We start from the raw sequence: 20,223 nt of genomic DNA, 5'->3' as shown, positions 1-20,223 counted from the left end.
TTAACATTTAGTAGACACATATTTGTTTGCATGAATTTCACTGTTCAAAAAAAAACACAATAATTTAGTTTATGTTGTTATAATCATTTAACATTTAGTCGGGTCATATGTGTTTGTATGAAAAGAAAATTGAACTAGGATTATGAAACAATATTTAAACTTAAGAAAGAATGTGATCGATTAATTTCCTTCCTCTCTTTTTTTCGTAAAATTACTTTTACGTTTTACATACTCAGCTGGAATTATTTTAATAAAATATTTTGACCATTATTTAAGTTTCTAACCCACATCATTATTTATCTTTACTATTTCATTCTAACATTGCGCATAAGCCTGCCAACTCTTTCGGATTTTCCGGAAGATTTTATTTTCATATTTAAAGTGGTAGTAAGAATATACTATTTTTTCTTTTATAAACTTAATTTTTAGATGATTTTGATCACCACTATTCTTACAAAAATTAAAGACATATATTAATGTGCGTTACTATCATGATTGTCAACTTAAGTTTTCTCAAATACAACGTATTTGTTTGTTTAAAATTGGGGTTTTAATTCCATTTTAATACCACTGGAAAAAATGAAAATGGGAAGGATTAAAAGTTGGCAGGTATGAGCATGTAAGAAGTGCGCATAAGCATGTAAGAAGTGATGACGAATAAAAAACAAAACCTTTTAAAGTTTCCAATGGTGGCTAGCATTTTTTTTCCAGTTTATTCTTAAATGCGAAGACAAAGCCAATTTTCGTTTTAAATTTACCTTGCTGTTAATGTAATACATAGTGGTAAGTTAAAATAAATAATCAAATAAAGTAAATAATTTTAAAAAATGAACTAAATTTCTACCGCTTTTTTTCATTTTTAGACGCACGTATCGTCACTGCTTTAGATTCGGTACAATTAATTTTTCTAACACTCATGTTTTGTGAAAAACGTTGTTTTTTCGACAAAATTCCCTCAACTCCACTCTATCAATTTGAGATTTCTTTTTTGCTCCAAAGAAATACTTATTTTCTAAATCAAAAATAAATCAACATAAAAACTATTTCATTTGTCATCATTTTTCTTGAAAAGTTTAAAGTAAAAGGTTAAAGTTAAGACAATTTTTATAATAAATAATATTTTAATAAACGATATTTCCCGACATCCAATCTTTCGTATTAAAGTAATTTTAAAAAAATTATTGTTGTTGTTTTTTTAGTTTAATAAAAAAGCGCAAATGCCTTGGTTTCAAACAACTTTTTTAAAATTATGTAGCATTCTGTTTAATTTTTTAAAGTAATTGCATAATCATATAAATCATAATCACACTATACTATACTAATAAAGATCAACCTCAACTCTCAACTTTTTCTAGTATGGAAAATTTTCAATAAAAAATTGAATTTGTATACACCGTTACAGTAATTCTACCATTCGTATTCAGTTCGTACTTCATTAACAATTATAATTTAAAACACTTCCTTTAAGATACCGAACTACATGGATAAAAACCGTTATTTAATATCGTATCATACATAAATCTCTCAAATTTGTCTAAGAATTCCTATAAAAATTTAGAGGTCACACTCATAATTAGTAGAAAATCCCCAAAGCCTTGTCCAGTGAAAATGAACTCATAAATTCTTACATCTTATTACATAAATATCATTCGTAGAATTTTTAATAGGCATATTCAATTATATATATAGAAGAAATTTTTATGATCATGCACAATTTAGTTCTTAGCTAAACAGAAAGGTTTTTAAAAATGAAGGTAAGTTTCAATTTTAAAATATTTCCTTTTCATATTTTCTTTCTATTTTTTTATATGGTACTGTTAAATGGTTGTTTATGTTTTGAAACAGGAATATTAAAAAATTAATATTAAATATTTAAAGAACGCTGAAAAATATATTTAAATCAAATGACGTAAAAAGTTTATGTTTCCAACTTTTATAAAAATATCAGCTTATACGAATAAATTTTAACAAACTTAAAATAAATCACTCTTTTTTTTTAAAGTAAAATTTTTAAATAATGGTAAAAGTTTATGTTAACCCTTTCTAAAGCCGTGGTAAATATACTCACCACCAATTTTTAAAGTCTATGGTAAACTTTTTTACCACTTTTAATTTAGGTTTCCATTTGTTAATAACTTCAGCTTTCTTAAAGTGTGTTTGAATGAAATTGGCAACCATTTCTTAGTTTAAGAAAACGTATAAAAGTTATAAAGTGCATAATTCCTTTTGAAGATTGTAGCATTTATAAAATTAATTTCATAAATTAAAAAAAAGTCTATAAGTTTCTAATAAGTCGTGTTAAATATACTTACCACCAAATGAGTGGCATTTTTATAAACTAAATTAGAATTTTTTTTTTGATACCAATTACTATTCTTATAAAAATTTCAATTCCAAAAATACTTTAATTTACCTTTACTGGAAATAAATGGCCCATTAAAGGGTTAAATTAACTCACTATTTAAGATGTGAGTAAAAGAATTTGTCCATAATTAGTTAATTAACATATCATTGCAGCATATCTGATGGTGAGGACCCTTTTTAATAAACTTAAAACAAATCACTTTCATAAAAAAAGTTAAACTAGAAAATAATAAAATTTAAATTTTGATTAATTCAATATTCGAATTATAATGTTAGAAATATGCTTATAGTTAATCAGTTCATAAACAGGATTCCGACGGTCTCGAAATTTTTTTAAAGTTGGTAGTAAAAGTGATATTTATCTAGATATTTTAAGCCATCAATAAATATTTAATATATAGAAAATATATATGGGTGAAAAAAGTAACTCAGAAATAATTTCGTTATTCATAAATATAAATGTGAGCATTTTTCAGTAGTCTTGAAAAATCTTAGTTACCACTCATTTATTTTTCCTTGGTAGTGGGAACCCTGAATAAATTATAAGAAAATAAGTTGATTAAAACCATTTTTAGCAAATTACTCTTTCGAAAATAAAAATTTAAGTTGAAAATAGTTACATTTCACTTCAAACTCAATGTTTAGGCTATAGGGGAAAATAGCTCTGTAATAAATTAGAAAGTTCTTTTTTCTTCTAGCTTTCATAGACTAAAAGACTCACTAAAATTTAAAACCACCCTATAGCTGTCAACTTAAATGTCATTTGTTACGTTTTACCAAAGTGGTAGTAAAATAATAATTAGTGTTAGAACAATTGTTTAAAAGTCAAGTTACATTCCGTATAGTGATGCCACAGGTGACTTGAAATGTAAGAAGTGGTAGAAACTTAATTCATTTTTACTTATTAATTATTTCTTTAATTAATCAATCGTAATTTGATTTTGTAATTAATTTCATAGATAACATTTTAAGTTATGGAGGAGATTTGGAACGGATAAAGCATTTCTTTAATTCGTTACAAGGCATCCAGTAGTCCCTCAAAATTATTACAGTGATTTATAAATTTCTTATTTCATGTTTTTAAAAAGTTTACATGAAACAGTCTTAATCACCAAAATGATATGATAACTCAAACACTTAGAAAAAATTATGTTATGAACGGAGTAGTATTTTTTATAATAAGTTCTAATATGGTAATTTTGATAACCGCTGAACGTTCTGTTATCGTAGTTGCTATTTCCAATGCCACAAATCTAAAAGTTTTAAAAATCTAGAAATGGTTAAAAATGCTTAACACATTCACGCCGAGGTGACCCACCGGTGGGTCACTCTAGACTAGATTGTCTCATCGGGCGGCACACCGGAGTAAAAACTGGTAACAAATAAATCTAATTTTTCAGTTTTTTCCGGGAATAATAAAAATCCATAACTACCAATTGTTCTTAACGGATGCAATTTTTATATTGAATTGCTTCTTCGCCGTGATAAATTTCCTTACAGTGAATTGTTATCGTTGAGAATAGATTAACTCCTCCCGAATATTATCTAATATTGAAATAGTTCTACCAGTATTTTCTCTTTTCCGTCCCGCTTTCAGGAGCAACACCCGGCGTGAACATGTTAATTTAAATGTTGTTGTACATAGCTTTAAAGTCAATTCTCAGGCGAGTAAGACATTCGGCGCGCATTTAAAAGTTAAAATGCTCACAAAACTCTGAGTTTCAATCATTCCGCTGATATCATAGAGCGCTCGTCTCCCAATGATATGGACCAGGTTCGAATCCCAGCAATGGCTGGTCAATTCGAATTCCGTACTGACCGCAGTGCTGATGTCCCCTTGTCATCAGGCAAACCGTGGGAGGGTTTCGAGGTTTTCCTCTTCATGTAACGCAAATGCGGGCTAGTTCCATCAAAAAGTCCTCCACGAACGCAAGTTTCTCCCAACATTTGATCCAAGAGTTACCTTGCCTTCTGGATTGGGTTCAAAATTACAAGGTTACGGAGTTGAAATTGGTAATCGTAAACCCTAAATTGTGTAGGCTGTTCAACGACGGTTATAAAATAAAATCAAAACAATCAGAAAATTGTCTGATTTAGATTTAATTAATCATTAACCACTTAAATTAGCCACTTAAAATTAATCATTTTCACCCTTAGATAGAAGATTTTTATATATACATTGGAGTTACTGAATAATTCTGGGGTTTAAGAACGTTATTTGATAAAACAATATACAAAAACAAACAACACAAATGAATTTAATGAAAATTTTCAGATGTGTTTTATATCCTTAAAAGTAACAACAAATTTAATAAGTTCTTAATCTTTTGTATAAGATTTTTGTATTTCTCTACTCCCGAAATATCTAAGTCCCATTTGTAAAGAAATTGAAATTATGATACCTTTTTTAAAAGAAAAAATATATCCTTCGTAATAAACATTTTGAATTTAGCAGTCGATGTGGTAGCTAATAGAAAAACGAGCTCTTCTTTCGTAATAAATGAAATTTTGATTTCCTTTTCACGCTTATAGAAATAAATTAATATAAATAAGTAATTGCTCATTTTTTTCTAGAAATGTCGCAATACAATTACAAATGCTAAATTTGCAACGAAAATATTTTTTTCGAATTTCTAAATCAAACATTCTAGAAAACCCTGACCATGAAAAGTAGGAAATATCATTAAACATTAGAATAATATCCACACAACTTTTCTTATCAATTTTTGTTAAAAAAAATTATAAATAAATAGAAACTAAACTTAAAATCCCTATTTTAACAGGAAATATCCCTATTTTTAGGACATTTACAAAAGTAAATAATGTCCCATGTTGAATACAAAATATTGTTTTCGGAATTATGGCGCAGAAGTACAGAAGAAGAAATATAAATTTCCATAAATAACTTAAGACGAAATAAAAAGCACGTATTTTTCTTTCAAAAAATAAATTTAATACGCATCTTTACGAAAGTTGCACTATCAGGGTGTTTCTCAAAATCAAAGTTTTAGAAGAATTTCGGTTAACTATAGCTTGCGCAAGCACTTTTTTTCTTTCAATTCAAGTTATTTTTGGTATTTTAATAATCTTTTTGCTTTTTGTTGAAATTTTTGGGTTAAAGGGATAACAAATAATACAGGAAGCAAAGTTAACAATATTTGGAATGTCGTAAAAATATAAATAAGTGGGTAGAATATTAAAAACAATAATAATAACGGTTTAATTGTTAATAATTAAAAACAATGTAATATTCGTTTATTTCAAGTTATTTTTGGTATTTAAATAACCTTTTTGGTTTTTGCTGAAAATTTTGTGCCTGAAAGAGATAGAAAGAAGAAAAAAAATTAAAATTTTTTAGAATATCATAAAAAATTTAATGAAGTGGGTAGAATATAAAAAAATAATGATCGATTTAATTGTTAATAATTAAAAATAGTTTAATATTCTTTTTATTCAAACTATTTTTTGAATTATAATAATTTTATGGTTTTTGTTCTTTTTTAGGTTTTAGTTGTTTTTGCTGCTCTCTTAGCCATCGCCTATTCTCAGGTAATTATGTTTACTTAAAAAAAATTACTCTTGGTTTACATAAAAATTTAACGCCAAGTTAACCATATCTCTCTAATATTAATAAACCATAATAATAGCTTTGAAAAATATTTTTACTGAATGAATAAAAAATTTCAGATGGTACTAAAAAGATTATATTACAAAAGATACATTTAAGATACATTAAAATACATTATTAAGATACATTAAAATACATTATTAAGATACATTAAAATACATTATTAAGATACATTAAAATTACACTGAGGAATAAATCTCTGGTTGCATTTATACAAATACTCGTTATAATCTATTTCGAGTGCGAAAATTTCAAATATGAAATTAGTTTTGATCTGAAAGCTACAGATAGATGTCAAAATTATATTTTTAGTTTAGTTAATTTTTTCTGTTTATAAAGAACGTATAGGTTTATATACATACATATACACTTGTTTGCTTATGTGAAAATAAAACTTAACAACTCTATGGTCTTAATGCATCAGAACTGAAATTCAGAGATGTCAACTTGCTCCGCTTTGTAAAAAAGTATTTTCTTGCGGCAACGAAATTTAAATCATTTTTAATTTAGTATCTTTAATTCTAAGTCATTTTTCCACTGCTACATATCAAAAACTCGAACTATCACATGAAATACAACTTGGTTGCGTTTATCTCGGGATTACCCTTTTTAAAGTAAGCGTAATTATTTCTATTCCACAATTGCTACTATCTAACTCTCTTTCAATTTATTAAAACTTTTCCAGAAAGCGTAGCAGTTAGCATCCCTGCTGAAATGCTTCCTACCACTCCCTACGTAGCAGAAAAGTGGGAACACTAAGTATTTTTAAAAATCCTGATCCATAGAAACTGCATCTTATAAAGAGAAACCGATTGCATATCTGAAATCAGCGGGGCGAAACTATTTTATGTTTCACGGTGAGAGGGGGTGATTAATTTGACCCCCTCTGTTTATTTATTAATTTTACCCCCTCAGTATTATTTGTATATCAAGGTGGACAAAATCATTTTAAATTTCAATTTACAAACAAAAAATAAATATTAAATATTCATTTTACCACTAATAAAAAATTAAATCCGGCTAAAAATTAAAAGTTAGCACCTATGTACTTTCAACAATATATATTTTTCCGCCGAAATCTTATTTCTCGAAAAATAAATGCAAGATTATTAAATATAAATCTGGTTATGACGCTTTCTCATTCCTATACATTTCATTTAAAACATTACATGTAGTGGTGGCACCAAATGCTTTAAAACACCGACATTTGCTTCATTTTCGCTACAACTTTTAACCCTTTGCCCTCCACTGATACCTATAGCAGAGATGCCATGGGCAACTAAAAATGCATACCTGCCAACTTTCACTCCTTCCTAGAATGGATTTTCAGAGTGGTTGTAAAACAATAAACGAAAAACAGTCTGACTCAAAAATATATTTATATTTTGATCCCGTTGAAATTCGCTTGAGTAAGGATTATTATGCTTTCATATATTTATTGTAATTATTTACATGTAGTGGTGGTCAAACTCATTTATAATTATCATTATAATTCAAAAAGTTAATTGGAATAACCAGTGTATTGCTACCACTTTAAATATGAAAATACAATCTTCAGGAAAATCCGGAAGAGTTGGCAGGTATGAAAATGTAAGAAATGGTAGATACTCTTTTACATTTTCATTTATTTGATCTATTTAATTTTAAAATCAAAACTACCACCATGACTTACACTGCAAATTATTCATATTTAGAGCGTTATTAATATTCTTTTAATAGTAAACCGAAAAAAATATGTTAAAAAATTGCTAATTTTAATATCTTTTAATAGGATTGTCCGCTTTATTAGTCCACACTATTTATATTTTTATCATCTGTCGCATCTATGATATATAGTGACGTCGAATGTATGTGTCAATAAATGCAACTGTACCTCCTTCTCTCTAACGTAACTAGTATGTTTTATTGATAAAAAAAAATTATACTAAAACTAGGCCTCATACAACAAGTTAGATTTAACATTATTTATTTATCGGTACATTTGTTTGGCTTTAAAAATGAAATGCTGACTGGTACACTTTAAAGCTGCTGCTGCTGCTGGTAAAGTAAACTAGAATGACACTAATTATAGTAGTACCGATTGTCAACTCAATCGAGTCCTTCTACTATTTTGAAATTGTAAGCTAAATAAAATTTACGATTTCCAAATTTATTTAGGAGCTGTAAAGAATCTGTCATGCCACTACGTCATGATGACGTCAAGTATAGAGGTAGTTTTTTTTTCTTTTTTGACCGCAAAACGCGTCTGATTAACCTTGGAGATGGCAAGACGTTTATTTTTGTAGGAGTCTGGGACTCCAAGGAATTATTGGTATTTATACTGTGCGGCATCACAGTTGAGAAGACGGATGCGGTTACGAGTATACAGTTGTATTATCTTTTGACCGTTACTTAGTCAATTGCAATGAGTATAACTGACACATAAAATTTAATGCTACTTATGAAACATAAATAAATACAATTCTCTCTTTACAGGGTGATGAAAGTCCAAAGCCATATTCCTTCAGTTACATTGCAACAGGTGACGAAGGCAGCAGCAGTCATTCTGAAACAGCAGATGGATCCGGAACAGTTCGTGGATCTTATTCACTCAGCGACGCAGACGGTCGCAATCGTGTTGTAGAATATGTCGCTGGAATCGATGGCTTTGTTGCTAACATCAGAACAAACGAACCAGGAACAGATAACGCTGCACCCGCTGATGTTACTATTGAATCCACCGCTGATGGAGCCAAGGCTTATGCTGCCGTTGTCAAACCTGAACCCAGACCTCAACGTGTTCGATACGTCCTTGTTCCTGCAACAGATTAATAACGGCAATCTTAGAATAAAGGATCTGAATATTTTCAAGAGCTTTTTATGAAAAAAAATCATTATTTTTAAATGTTTTTGGTTGATTTCGAATTTCTTAAAGAACTATTATATATTTGTGACTAAGTATAAAATAGTTCTTTACAATCTCTTGCCTAGAATCTGGAATTTTTCTGCTTTTCATTTAACAACTATCATTGTTTCTTTGTGATTTTGAATTGTCTTTGGGAATAGGGTGATTAGAAATCTTTGTTTCAATTTTTGAAGCTTTCAAGTTGGAAAAGGTGCATCTTTTTATCCATAAAAATCTTCCATAACATATTTTGTTGTCAAATTTGAGTTCCTGTTTGTGTCTTTGTTACTTTTCGGAATAATAAAATTATATCTATTATTTTACTAGAATTTTGTTGCATCTACATTTAGTAATGAGAAAAAAAACATTTTTACATTTAATGATTTAATAATTTTACCACTTTTCCAAATAATAAAATTATATTTTTTTATTTAAATAATTTGAGTATTGTGAAGGTATATTAATATACATTGCAAACATTTTATCAATCTATTGCACAATTCGAGGAAAGAGTTTTTAAAAAGTATTTTTAAAAAATAAAAATATCTTTAATCATGAAAAACAAATTTAGTAAGCTAGTCATAATTATGAATTATTGTGTTTTGGAAATAAAATTGAAATTACATTACATATTGATATCTATGCTTTTAAAATAATTGCGTAGTATTTTAACAGCCTATTTAGAACACTTAATACGTTGCAATAAATTTGAAAACATAGTGTTTTCTTAAGAGAATCATCTGTTTGGCAACAAAAAAAGTATGCTTTCCATATCTTAACATCCTCTTCCGATTTTTGTTTTATTTTAAAAACTAAATATGAATATCTTTTTCTACAAATAAAGCGGGTGCAATGTCATTCCTATAAGTAAATAGTACGTTACTGCATTGTTGCTGCACTCATTCAATAGCACATGGTTGGTTCATTATTTTTTTTTTATATGGGTTGGGCAAAAATGCAGAAACGCTTCTAATTCAATATAAACAATCCTTCTTTTAACAGAAAATATTTTGGAAGATTTTGACATGGCAAAACTCTGTTATAATTTGAAAGATCACTTGACCCTTATTTGAAATGGTATCATTTTTAACCATGCAAAATCTGGGTCGCGCTAAATGAGCGGAAGCAATTAATAACTTTTTTTTAGCTTCAATACTAGCTATATTTGTCGCCGTTCTCAAGAATTGCGATAATTATGTAAGAAAGCTTTTAATATTATAGTGATATCAAATAAGAAAAAACCTTTTAACTTCCTGCACTCATTTTTATAGATAAAAATTTTGCATAGATAAAAAAAAACGCAATTTCTAAACGCTTCAAGCATGTTCTTTCAAATTGCGCCAACAGTTTTGTCACGTAAAACCTTCCAAAACATTTACTTACTAAAAGAAAGATTTATTTTACATGGAGTTAGTATAGAAGATTTTTCATATTTCTGCCCAAACACTGCATGCATACACAATTTTTAAGAACTCGGAAAAACACAATTTCTTGAGGGAAAAGGCCCAATTCTTTTGTTAATTGTAGACTTATTTAAATGATAAATTCTTCGTCATTTTTAATCTATTGCAGTTTAGCTTTAAAATGAAATAAATAAATTAATAAACCTTCACAGCAATAAAGAAAACTAAAACTGGGTATAAAGAAGTTATAAAATGCATTGAAAAATTCACAATTTAAAGAATCCATATAAAAAAAAAATTCAAATTGCATTTATTTTGCACTTCAATATACCAAAAGAACATTGTTCTTTCGGGGCTGAAAATTAAAATATAAAACTAATCTTATTACTGTCAGTTTCAATTTTAATTTGCTCTAGAAATAGTTATTTATCTTAATATTTTAAAAACAGATATTTAAATTTACATCAATCAGCATTCATCTAACCGGTTTTTTTAGCTTTAAGTAATTAAAATTACTTTTAAGCGATCACTCTCGAGATTTTTCGTGTTTCTTTTTCTAATGATTAATTAATTCTATAATTAAATAATGATTATTTGGTGGATATAATAGTATACTTCCCGTCTTAGCCGGTAATATATGTGTCAATACAAAAATTGTTTTAGTTTGCAAAAATATCCTCAAAACAAATAAAAACAATTCATATTAGGGATATTATAACTGCAACAACTTCATTGAACGTGATTATATACGATATAAAGCAATTTAGGCTGAATTAGAGAGTTCATTTTTACTTGGAAACTTTCTTACGCTTTAGCACTGTGTCATGAGCAGATAACGCATCAAACAACGTAAGAATCTTAAAGCAATTTATATTCCTGAACAATACTTTTTAACTAACTCGTTCTTTTTTTTGAAATTGAAATTGTATAAATTAAACCATAGGTGTAACCTTTACTCATCTTACTCTCTTAACTTTCAGAGTGAAAGTGGTGTAAAGCATTGAAACTAACCACACGTCATTAAACCACTACTCTCACCAGTTACAATACCCCGCAGCATCAGTCTGTGATAAGAAAACTGGTTGAGGTTATTTACGATACCTTGTAAAGGTCAAGCGGTTAAAAGAAAGAGGTTTCGCCCATCTCATAAGAAGTCAATGGGTTAAAATATGTATCCAGCCGTGTCCACACGTTCGTTGAATAGGCGTGTAATACGTGACTAGAACTACGGTAGACTCAGCCATGTTTCGAAACAATTAGTTCCAGACTACAATGTCGATTGAATAAAATGTTATTATTAAACAACTCAATGCTTATAGATGTTTCACACCAGATAATGTGGTGTCGATGTTAAAGAAAATGTAATCGATATAAATTGCGGAAGAAACTTTATCGTGCATAAACCAAAATTTTTATCGCAGCTGAAACAATAAAATTTACAAGTAAACAGATGACAATAAAAAAATTATTTTTTAAACAAAAAACTTTTAAAAGTTAAAATTAATTTTGTCTAGTTTATAATTTTAAAATACTCTCTCGAATGGCCTGGTTTTGGTGTCAGCTTGTAAACGTGCATAAGGAACTATACCTCACCTGTCTAGATAACACTGTCAGGAGCATAAATATGCATGGCGGTTTGCCTCAAGTCAAAGGATTTCACTTATTGCACTCAGGAAATTTATCTCAGAGAAACGAGTCGTTGGTTTTCACAATAATTTTGCATCAATGTAAGCGCCTATATTTTTTATTGTTACGCATACATAAGTGTAATAATAATAAATATGCTTGTGTGCTCGATAAAAAATGCCTATATTTTGATCAGAAATTGGAAGGATGCGATGTATTTAAACAAAAGTTGTAGCCAATATTTCAAAATATCATATTGGACTAAACATAAATTCACTACTACTTTTTATTTTTTTTTAATCAAAATTGCAAATTTTTACCTCTCTACAATATTTAGCATTTTGACAACGGTGGTCTGAAATAGTTTTAAGTAAAAATATTAAACTTTTTTCATACTAGTACTTTCTACTCTAAGATATGTTAATGGTTTTAATATAATTATATTCCTCCCTATAAAAGTCTAAAATTAACTATTTTTACCGGAATTTTCCAGCTAAACAACTGAGATTTCATTCCTTTATATTAGGACGAGGCAAATTTTATACTTTGATATTTGATTTAAAATAGTTTTGATTATCATGAAACATTTCACGCAGACACATAAGAAACTTATGCGCAACTTCTGCTGTTGTTATGCTCTTGGGAAATTGTAATTATTACATTCGCTTAGTGATCATCAGTGATTTATTTCCACTGCAAACGCTATGGAATGTCAGAACTTCCGGGTCGGAAGTTCTGATTTTATAGATTTTTAAGGTAAAATTTCTTAAATAAATGAGTAAAACTGAAAGCTGTAGTACATTTAAAACGGAAAAGTGTACTATAAAAGTATTAATTACTATTTAAAAGAAAATTATTTACTTACAACAGGCAAACAGTGAAAAGTATAAGCAGAAATCTGTAACTGGGTGTCACACAGGCTATTTAAAGCCCTTTAAAAATTCATTATAAAGATATGAGAAGCAGAATGGTCGAAAAACAAAGATGTCTACTGTAGATGTAACTGTTATTAAGATGATTGTTAACTTGTTTAATATTGCTTCGCTTGTATTTAAAACCGCAACTGTGGAATTATCAGGTCTTATATATTTATTTAAATTGTTGATATGTATATAAATGTTCAAAATCGTTAATAATCAAAGTTATAATATGAAAAATACATTTTAAAACATAAATTTTTTACTGTTTTAAATGTTGATGAAAACATTTTCCACCAAAAGCGGGAGACGTTCGCAAGTATGATGAAAAGTGAGGTTAAGTAAATGAAGATAACTCATAAACATTTCAAGATCCATGTACTCGGAAATAAAACTTCAAGATCCATGTAGTAATTAAAAATATTTAGAATATGTGATGAGCTACAATATTCTATATTCAAGAAATATTTAAATTACGTTACATACGTCAAATAGTGAAGAATTTTCACTGTTTGATTGTTTTCTTAAGTTTTTATTTGTAATGGTAGTCATAAATATATCGATTCTCTATCTGAAGTTGAAAAATGATAAAGCAATTTTTATAACATTTTTAATTTGAAAAAGCAATGTCTTAAACTATCAGGACAGCTATCAGGCTATACTAAAGTGACGTCCACTGCATCATTCAAAGGTCGTTAATAGTTCACAACGAAAATAATTCTAACTACCCCATTTTCTCTGCTGAAGATTTTATAAAGAGAAAATAAGCTCAACCATAAAAACAAGTAGAAATTTGGCTTATTTCTCCAGTAAAAAGAAACACAATTTAAGTGAAAAAAATGGCATTTTATATGAACTTATGAATTGAGATGTGAATAATGGTCAAAATAACTGTAATTTAACTTTCTAAACCAAATACCATACAATCATGCCCTCCAACTTGAGAGGCTCTTGCTAAAAAAAATTTCCATTCGCAGTGAACGATAACTAAAATTTTTTAAACAAATTAAATATTCTTGAAATTTCAAAGAGACTTTTACCAAAACATAGGAGCATGATCTTCACACAATCTGACTTTTTATATATATGTTTATATTTCTAATAGTATTGGTGGACAAAGTCCTTTTTAATTCTAATTTATCTAAATTCTGATCCATCTCTTTTGTAACTATTCGAAAAAATTTTTAATTGCATAAATAATTGCATTCCTACATGGCCCTATATCACCCCTTCATATTAACTCATAATATTCAAAATTGGCCAAGTACTATATTACAAGGTACTATAGTAGCATAGCAAAGAAAATTATTTCAGGCTAATTAGGCGGCCCACAATGCGGCACTATATGTAATTACGCACATACATATTTATAATGGCGTGTTAAATAGCGTTAAAATTTAGAAGTTTTTGCTTAATATACTATATTTATACATAGCCCTCCCTTTCATATCTTATCTAAAAGTGGGAAAATTCCGCACTGTTCGAAACTAAACAGTGCGCAAAATAAAAAACACAGTTATGAAATTCGTCTATCCAAAAAAAATTCTATACGAAATATAACTTTTAATGAATACCTATTATTTTATTTAATAATAATAATAATAATAATAAATTGAATTGTAAGGTATACAATTCTTTTTCATCGTTTTAAATAATGTAATTTTTAAATGCAAAATACAAAATTTGAACAAATTCGATCTAACAGTTCCTAGGAAATCGATTTTGAAAATGATCTTATTTCTAAAACTCAATTTCTCAGGAACTATTCGACCGATTTCTCTCAAATCTCGCATTTCGCCATGTAAAACTGCATTCTTTCAAATAATGTAGCAAAATGTTTACCTTTCCATTCAGAATTTTTCGAATACTAATTAATAAAAAATAGCAAGCAATAAATATATACAAAAAATTATTTTTGGCATGAAATTATTAGGATAAAAAAGATATTGTAATTGCGTACAAAAAATTTTCAATTCACTTAAAAAGCTCTCCAAATATGGTGAAATACACAAAAAATAAACCAACATTAAGGGATCCAAATTTTGGGCTGCTGACCAAACTATATTTTGGGGGTCCATATATTTTGGGGGTCGAAAATCCGAATCATGTTTCTGTGAATCAGAATCAATGAAACATGGTCTGATTTCATTCATACGAGTAGATAGATATGCTCTTCTTTGAAATTAAGCATTAAATATATTCCGAAATAATTATAAAAAAAAGTTGTATAAAAAAGAGCTTGGAAGATTTCTCCACTTCTCAAATAATTTGTTTTCTTTTATAAAACAAAAAATAAAAAATATATATAGAAAAAAAGGACAAATAATTATTACAGTTTTATTCTGTCCTCTAGACATTTTGAAAAATGCATTGTCACTTTCAACAAGGATTTTTTGTTTACTTTATTGCTGAAAGAAATAGAATTCGCGTCTTTACAATTAGATAATTCATTATAATGGATTGCCAAAGAAAAAAAGGTGAAAAGGTTAATAGTAAAAGGAAAGTAAGTAGCTTTTCTGGTAAGTGCTTTTTAGAAACTAGATTACTAACAGTCGCTGTAATTATATGGAAAATTATTCTTTTTTGTTATGTTTTAAAAATAAATTCTGAAGTATACATTAAGAGATAAAGCTTTTCAGGAAAAGATATCCTTGTTAAGACCCTTGGCAACAGTTTCCGGTGTCGCCAAATATTGTGCCGATCTCGCAGTGTTCAATTTCTTACAACATTAACAAATAGTAAATAAGAGAGTGAATATGACCTTAAAAATAAAATCAGAATATTTTAAAATGACGTTTTTAGCAATTTTGCAAGTTGAAAATTTCCTTACAATTAAAAAAATAATTCTAAAATTTAAATGTACGTTTTGCAGAAATCCTTAGATGCCAAAATTTTTGCGTTAGGACTTTAATAGGATTAAACGTTAGGATTTGTGTAAGGGCAAAAGTTTAGGATTTAAATTTTGATTTTTTTGCAAAATAAAGTTTGTTTGAAAAATTCTGAGCTTTAAAATCTGTTTACAACCACAATTGTTATTAAAAAGTAAGGAATTTTATTTGGTTTTATTTGTAAAATAAATTTTTTAAATACTACAAACTGCGAAAGGAATCATACATATTATAACTTGGTCACCAATTTTATTCAGACCTACTTCATCACAGCTGAAGTTCAGTTTAAGAACCGGCGTTAAACAGCAGAATGTTCAACTCTGTAGCCTTGTAATTTAAAACCCATTCCAAAAAACAAGGAAACTTCGTGATCAAGCATTGGGAAAAAATTTGCATTATTGGAAGATTTTCTGATGGAACAAACCCGAATTTACGTTGCATGGAGAAGAAAACCATGAAAAAACCCCACGTTCAGCCAGACGGCAATAGGACTCTAACGCATTCTCCGTCTACCAATGAAGACGTTTTACGTCAGTACTGGGGTCAAGACGAGCCGGGTGCGGAATCCGTATCAACCAGCCATCATTAAAATACGAACCTGGGACACCTCATTGGAAGAAGAGCACTCAAGTCCCTGAGCCACCATAGCTCAGATGAAACTATAACAAAAGAAAATCCAGATTATAACTGGAGTGATGAAATATTGTATCATGAACTTTTAAATTTGCTGGTAAATATACTTACCACGGCTTTAGAAAGGGTTAAGTACGGGTGAGCAAAGGTTTGAATCAGATTTTTCCAACCTCTGGCAATATTTGGCTAGATATTTTTGCAGTTATTATTTTTTAATGTTTACCAATTTGATACTGATAAATTTTAAACTTAATCAACCACTTTTTATCTTGAAAAATCTAAATATAAAGCAAATCAATTCATTGCGGTTATCCATATTGATGTATGGGTTAGGGGCCGCTGCGCGCCCCAGGCACCCAATTTTTTGATAATAAATGCAAACGCGGTTATCCATACGACTCAAGACGGATGGGGAAAGGACTGCTAAAGGCCTCAGGCGCCCAGGTAAAATTTGATGATGATGATAGTTTTCCCTACGATGAACAGAATAATCTTTAAACCCATCTCAATAAAATTTTTGATTTCAAATTTAAGCCTAAAAAAAGGAAGGATGATCCCGTAAAGGGTTAATCTCTTCAAATCCAAGGTACACTTTACTGCTACTTAACAAATGATGAGTACTCGCATCCTGAGAAATTAAAGAGTGGTGACGAACAGCTTGAAATATTAAAGTAGGTAAATCGGTTTAAAATTTCATAAAGTTAACTTCAAATTTAGTTTTATAAAAGCAATTTCGAAGCTTTTACACCAACCTAAACGAAAATAGTTTAAGCAGGTATGAATGCTTCAAAAGATGTATAGTTTTCAAAAATTTAGTTACAACTTTAGAAAGGAGAAAAAATATTCCCGGTCCTGCTGACGCCAAATATATCAAGTCTAATAAGGCTAAAGATGAAATATCTGTAACATTTGTTTTTATTGAAATTACATACTTTTGCAGGCTTGGCTATGAACAGATAGAACAGTTTAGAGAAGGACATCACAAAGAATACATCCAGGGATACGGCTGGATTCGAACTTGCCACCTCCATGCTTCGCCGTGCGTTTGGCGGGCGATTCCGCTCTGCCAAGTCACTTTTGAAAAATCCTTCCAAATTTATGATTTTTACGAAAAATACTATCTAGTGGTAAACAATTTTATGATTTGAGATATATTTGGTGCTAAGTTTAAAAATTTTGTTTTAAACTTATACTGGTCATTACAACATAAAGAGTTTTAAAAAAGATATTTAAGAACACTGAAAAGTATGCCCTGCACACAGGACTTCAAGCTCTTAACGCTTTGGAGGAAAAAAATTTCTAGAGGTAGCTAAGCTTAGGTATTAATTTCTGTCTCTTTGTTTTGTAAATTTATTTGAAAGCTATTTTCCACACAATAATCTGAAAATTATTCAAAAGTACATATGGGACGACATTTTGATCGGCTCTCTTGAATCACCCTACTGCATGTAACTATACAGTCAGAAATCAATGATCATCTATCCACATGAATGCTTCATTTGCATTCCACCACCTCATAGAAACACCATAATATTCATGCTAAAGATGAATGGGAAAAGGGCCGCAAGCTGCCTCAGGTGCCCAGACTTTTAATACAGTTCAGTTCAGTGCGGCTCTCTTGTTGGGAGGCTTTTTAAATATTGCATAATTGCCAAAAGTTTTGAAAGCATTAGCTTTTAATTGCGTACCAATCAATGAAATTTTTGAAATTAAAGGTACAGATTGTCAGCTTTAAGGAATAAAAGCCTGGGAGTAGAAAAAAATTGCTAATAACTTGAGGACTTTCACTCAGCTATGAGTTATGACCCATTAAATTAGTGGCTCAATTAATAGTATAATAGTATTAGTAGTGAGGGCTGATGTTTTGGCAAAGAGAGGCACAAGAATTCTCCAAGCTCTTAGTAGCCCAGTCCCCTTCTCAACTTTAAAAAGGATTATTAGATCAAAAATCAATGGGGATTTCCATCATCAATTGTCAGAAAGGGTAAAAACCAAAGTGTGGAGAGATCTTCGACAGAACACCATTCCAGACTGACCGTGCCGCGAAGCGGTGGCACAGTTTCGACTACATACTGGATATGACTAAATATCCGCGCACCTGTTTCGTTTAGGGCTGGCACCTGATCCCTATTGTTCTCTGTGCATGAGCCAAGCTGTTTTGGATGGCAGCCACATCCTGTGCTGCAAGGCCCTCCGCGGGTCGTCGTCTACCGTGCGATATTGGGAAGCAAGAGCGCTCCTGAGGAAATGACTTTTTACTTTCTTGTTTTGTTCCTGTGTTTTTGCTTTTTAACATGTCAATCCACCTCTGCCATTTGAAATAAATAAATAAAATTCCTAGTGATGGTTCGTTAGTTCGTTGTAGTGGAACTGGGCGTCTGAGGCCTTACGGCCCTTTTCCCATCCTAAAATTAGACTAAGAAGCATACATGACAAAAATAAAGTTTGGGTAGCAAAATGGAGCTCATGTGAGGAAAAAAAATGCACTTTGCCATTATTAGGTAATTACAAAATTACAAGTAATAAAAAAGTACGTGAAAAAAGGTAAAATTGAAGTAAAATGTGAAAATTAACACTAACGAATATTTACAGTATTTACAGTTTGGGAATACATACAAAAAGGAGGGTGAGTTAAAGAAATGTGAGGATGTGTGTATATGTGTTAGTAAGTGTGGCTCTGTTAAAATAGAGACCCGGCCGTCCTGGTAATTACCACTCGTGACCGATTGCTCTCTACACTTAAGTTACAGGGATTAGCTTACCCCTGATCAGATCTCGATGGGTTCCTACTGATAGATGACATTTTCAGAGTTGTTATAATCAGGATAAGAAGAAAAAAAAATGTGGCTTCCGAACTATTTTAATATGATTTATTAGAATGCAGGACTAACAATTTTTTGGCTTATTTTATTTAAAACTACTTAATTTCAAATAAAACACATGTAAGCATTCTCAAAACTAATGTGGGTAAGTTATGTTAAAATTAAAGTGAAAGCAAAGAACAATTCTGTTACATTAAACATACACAAATTGATCAGACTATTTTATGTTATTTTTCCCTTAAAAAATATCCTGAAAATATAAATTACCTGCTTTCTCCACTAGGCTCTTCATATTCAACCGTAAATCAATAAATTTTAAATTTAATCCTGCATGATTTTTTTATTTATTTAATTTCTATCTCAATTCAAGTATCATCAATATCTAATCAAGCAAAATCATTCAAAACTTTCAAAAATTTGACCCATATACATGGCTAATGGATACAGACATCACAGTATCAGAAGCATCATTAATCAGCGACAAAATAGATTTTAACTATTCATTTAATTCCTAAAAAAAAATATATATACGCCTTGAGTAAAAGATTTAAATGATGCAATTTTTCTTCTTTCTTCCCTCCCCCGATTTCAAAGCCTTGACAACTGTCCTTAATCAAACGCGCTTAAAAGAACAGTCTCATCCTCAGAACTTTGACGAATGGTTGCATTAATAATAACAAACCAAAAATTGAAACTATTCAGTCAAAATATAAAAAATTGTTGTCGGCCGAAAGTGATTTGTGACCTGCAGTAGTCGGTGTGGTTGACAATAAGCTATATTGCCTTTCGCAAATATGCAGATGCGATACCGAAATCCATAGTGAATTTCATCTGTCATCTACCACAAAGTGACTCTTAGACGTGATCGGAAGTGGCAAGTGACATTTCTTGATACGTATTTTCCCTTTGAAAAGGGAAAAAAAAGAGGGCAATTATAATATGGGAAGATGCACCATTTGACCTCGCCCTATAAGGACGACACATGATTTTTTTTTTATCGAACGACAAAAGGATTATATTTTGTAAAAGTAATTAGTATTCCTGGGTGATTTTTGCTT

The 20,223-nt window shown here is 29.6% G+C and overlaps 1 protein-coding gene across 1 annotated transcript; it reads left to right on the top strand.

Moving 5' to 3' along the window:
- The first annotated feature begins 1,513 nt into the window (after positions 1-1,513).
- On the top strand, positions 1,514-9,205 carry LOC107436559 (cuticle protein 10.9). The gene is made up of 3 exons (XM_016048322.4): positions 1,514-1,754; positions 5,869-5,913; positions 8,468-9,205. The coding sequence occupies exons 1-3, from the start codon at positions 1,749-1,751 to the stop codon at positions 8,801-8,803; spliced, it is 387 nt and encodes a 128-aa protein (XP_015903808.1). The 5' UTR covers positions 1,514-1,748; the 3' UTR covers positions 8,804-9,205.
- Positions 9,206-20,223: the final 11,018 nt, after the last annotated feature.

This window comes from Parasteatoda tepidariorum, chromosome 8 (assembly GCF_982258835.1).
Source record: "Parasteatoda tepidariorum strain Cologne lab strain chromosome 8, Ptep-v5.0, whole genome shotgun sequence".
In the NCBI taxonomy this organism is placed as follows: domain Eukaryota; kingdom Metazoa; phylum Arthropoda; class Arachnida; order Araneae; family Theridiidae; genus Parasteatoda; species Parasteatoda tepidariorum.
This window is presented reverse-complemented; position numbering and strand designations above follow the sequence as displayed.

Bases quoted from the DNA above. Each gene is read 5' to 3' on its own strand.
- LOC107436559 (XM_016048322.4), top strand. The intron at 5,914-8,467 runs GTAATTATGTTT...CTCTCTTTACAG, and splicing joins TAGCCATCGCCTATTCTCAG to GGTGATGAAAGTCCAAAGCC.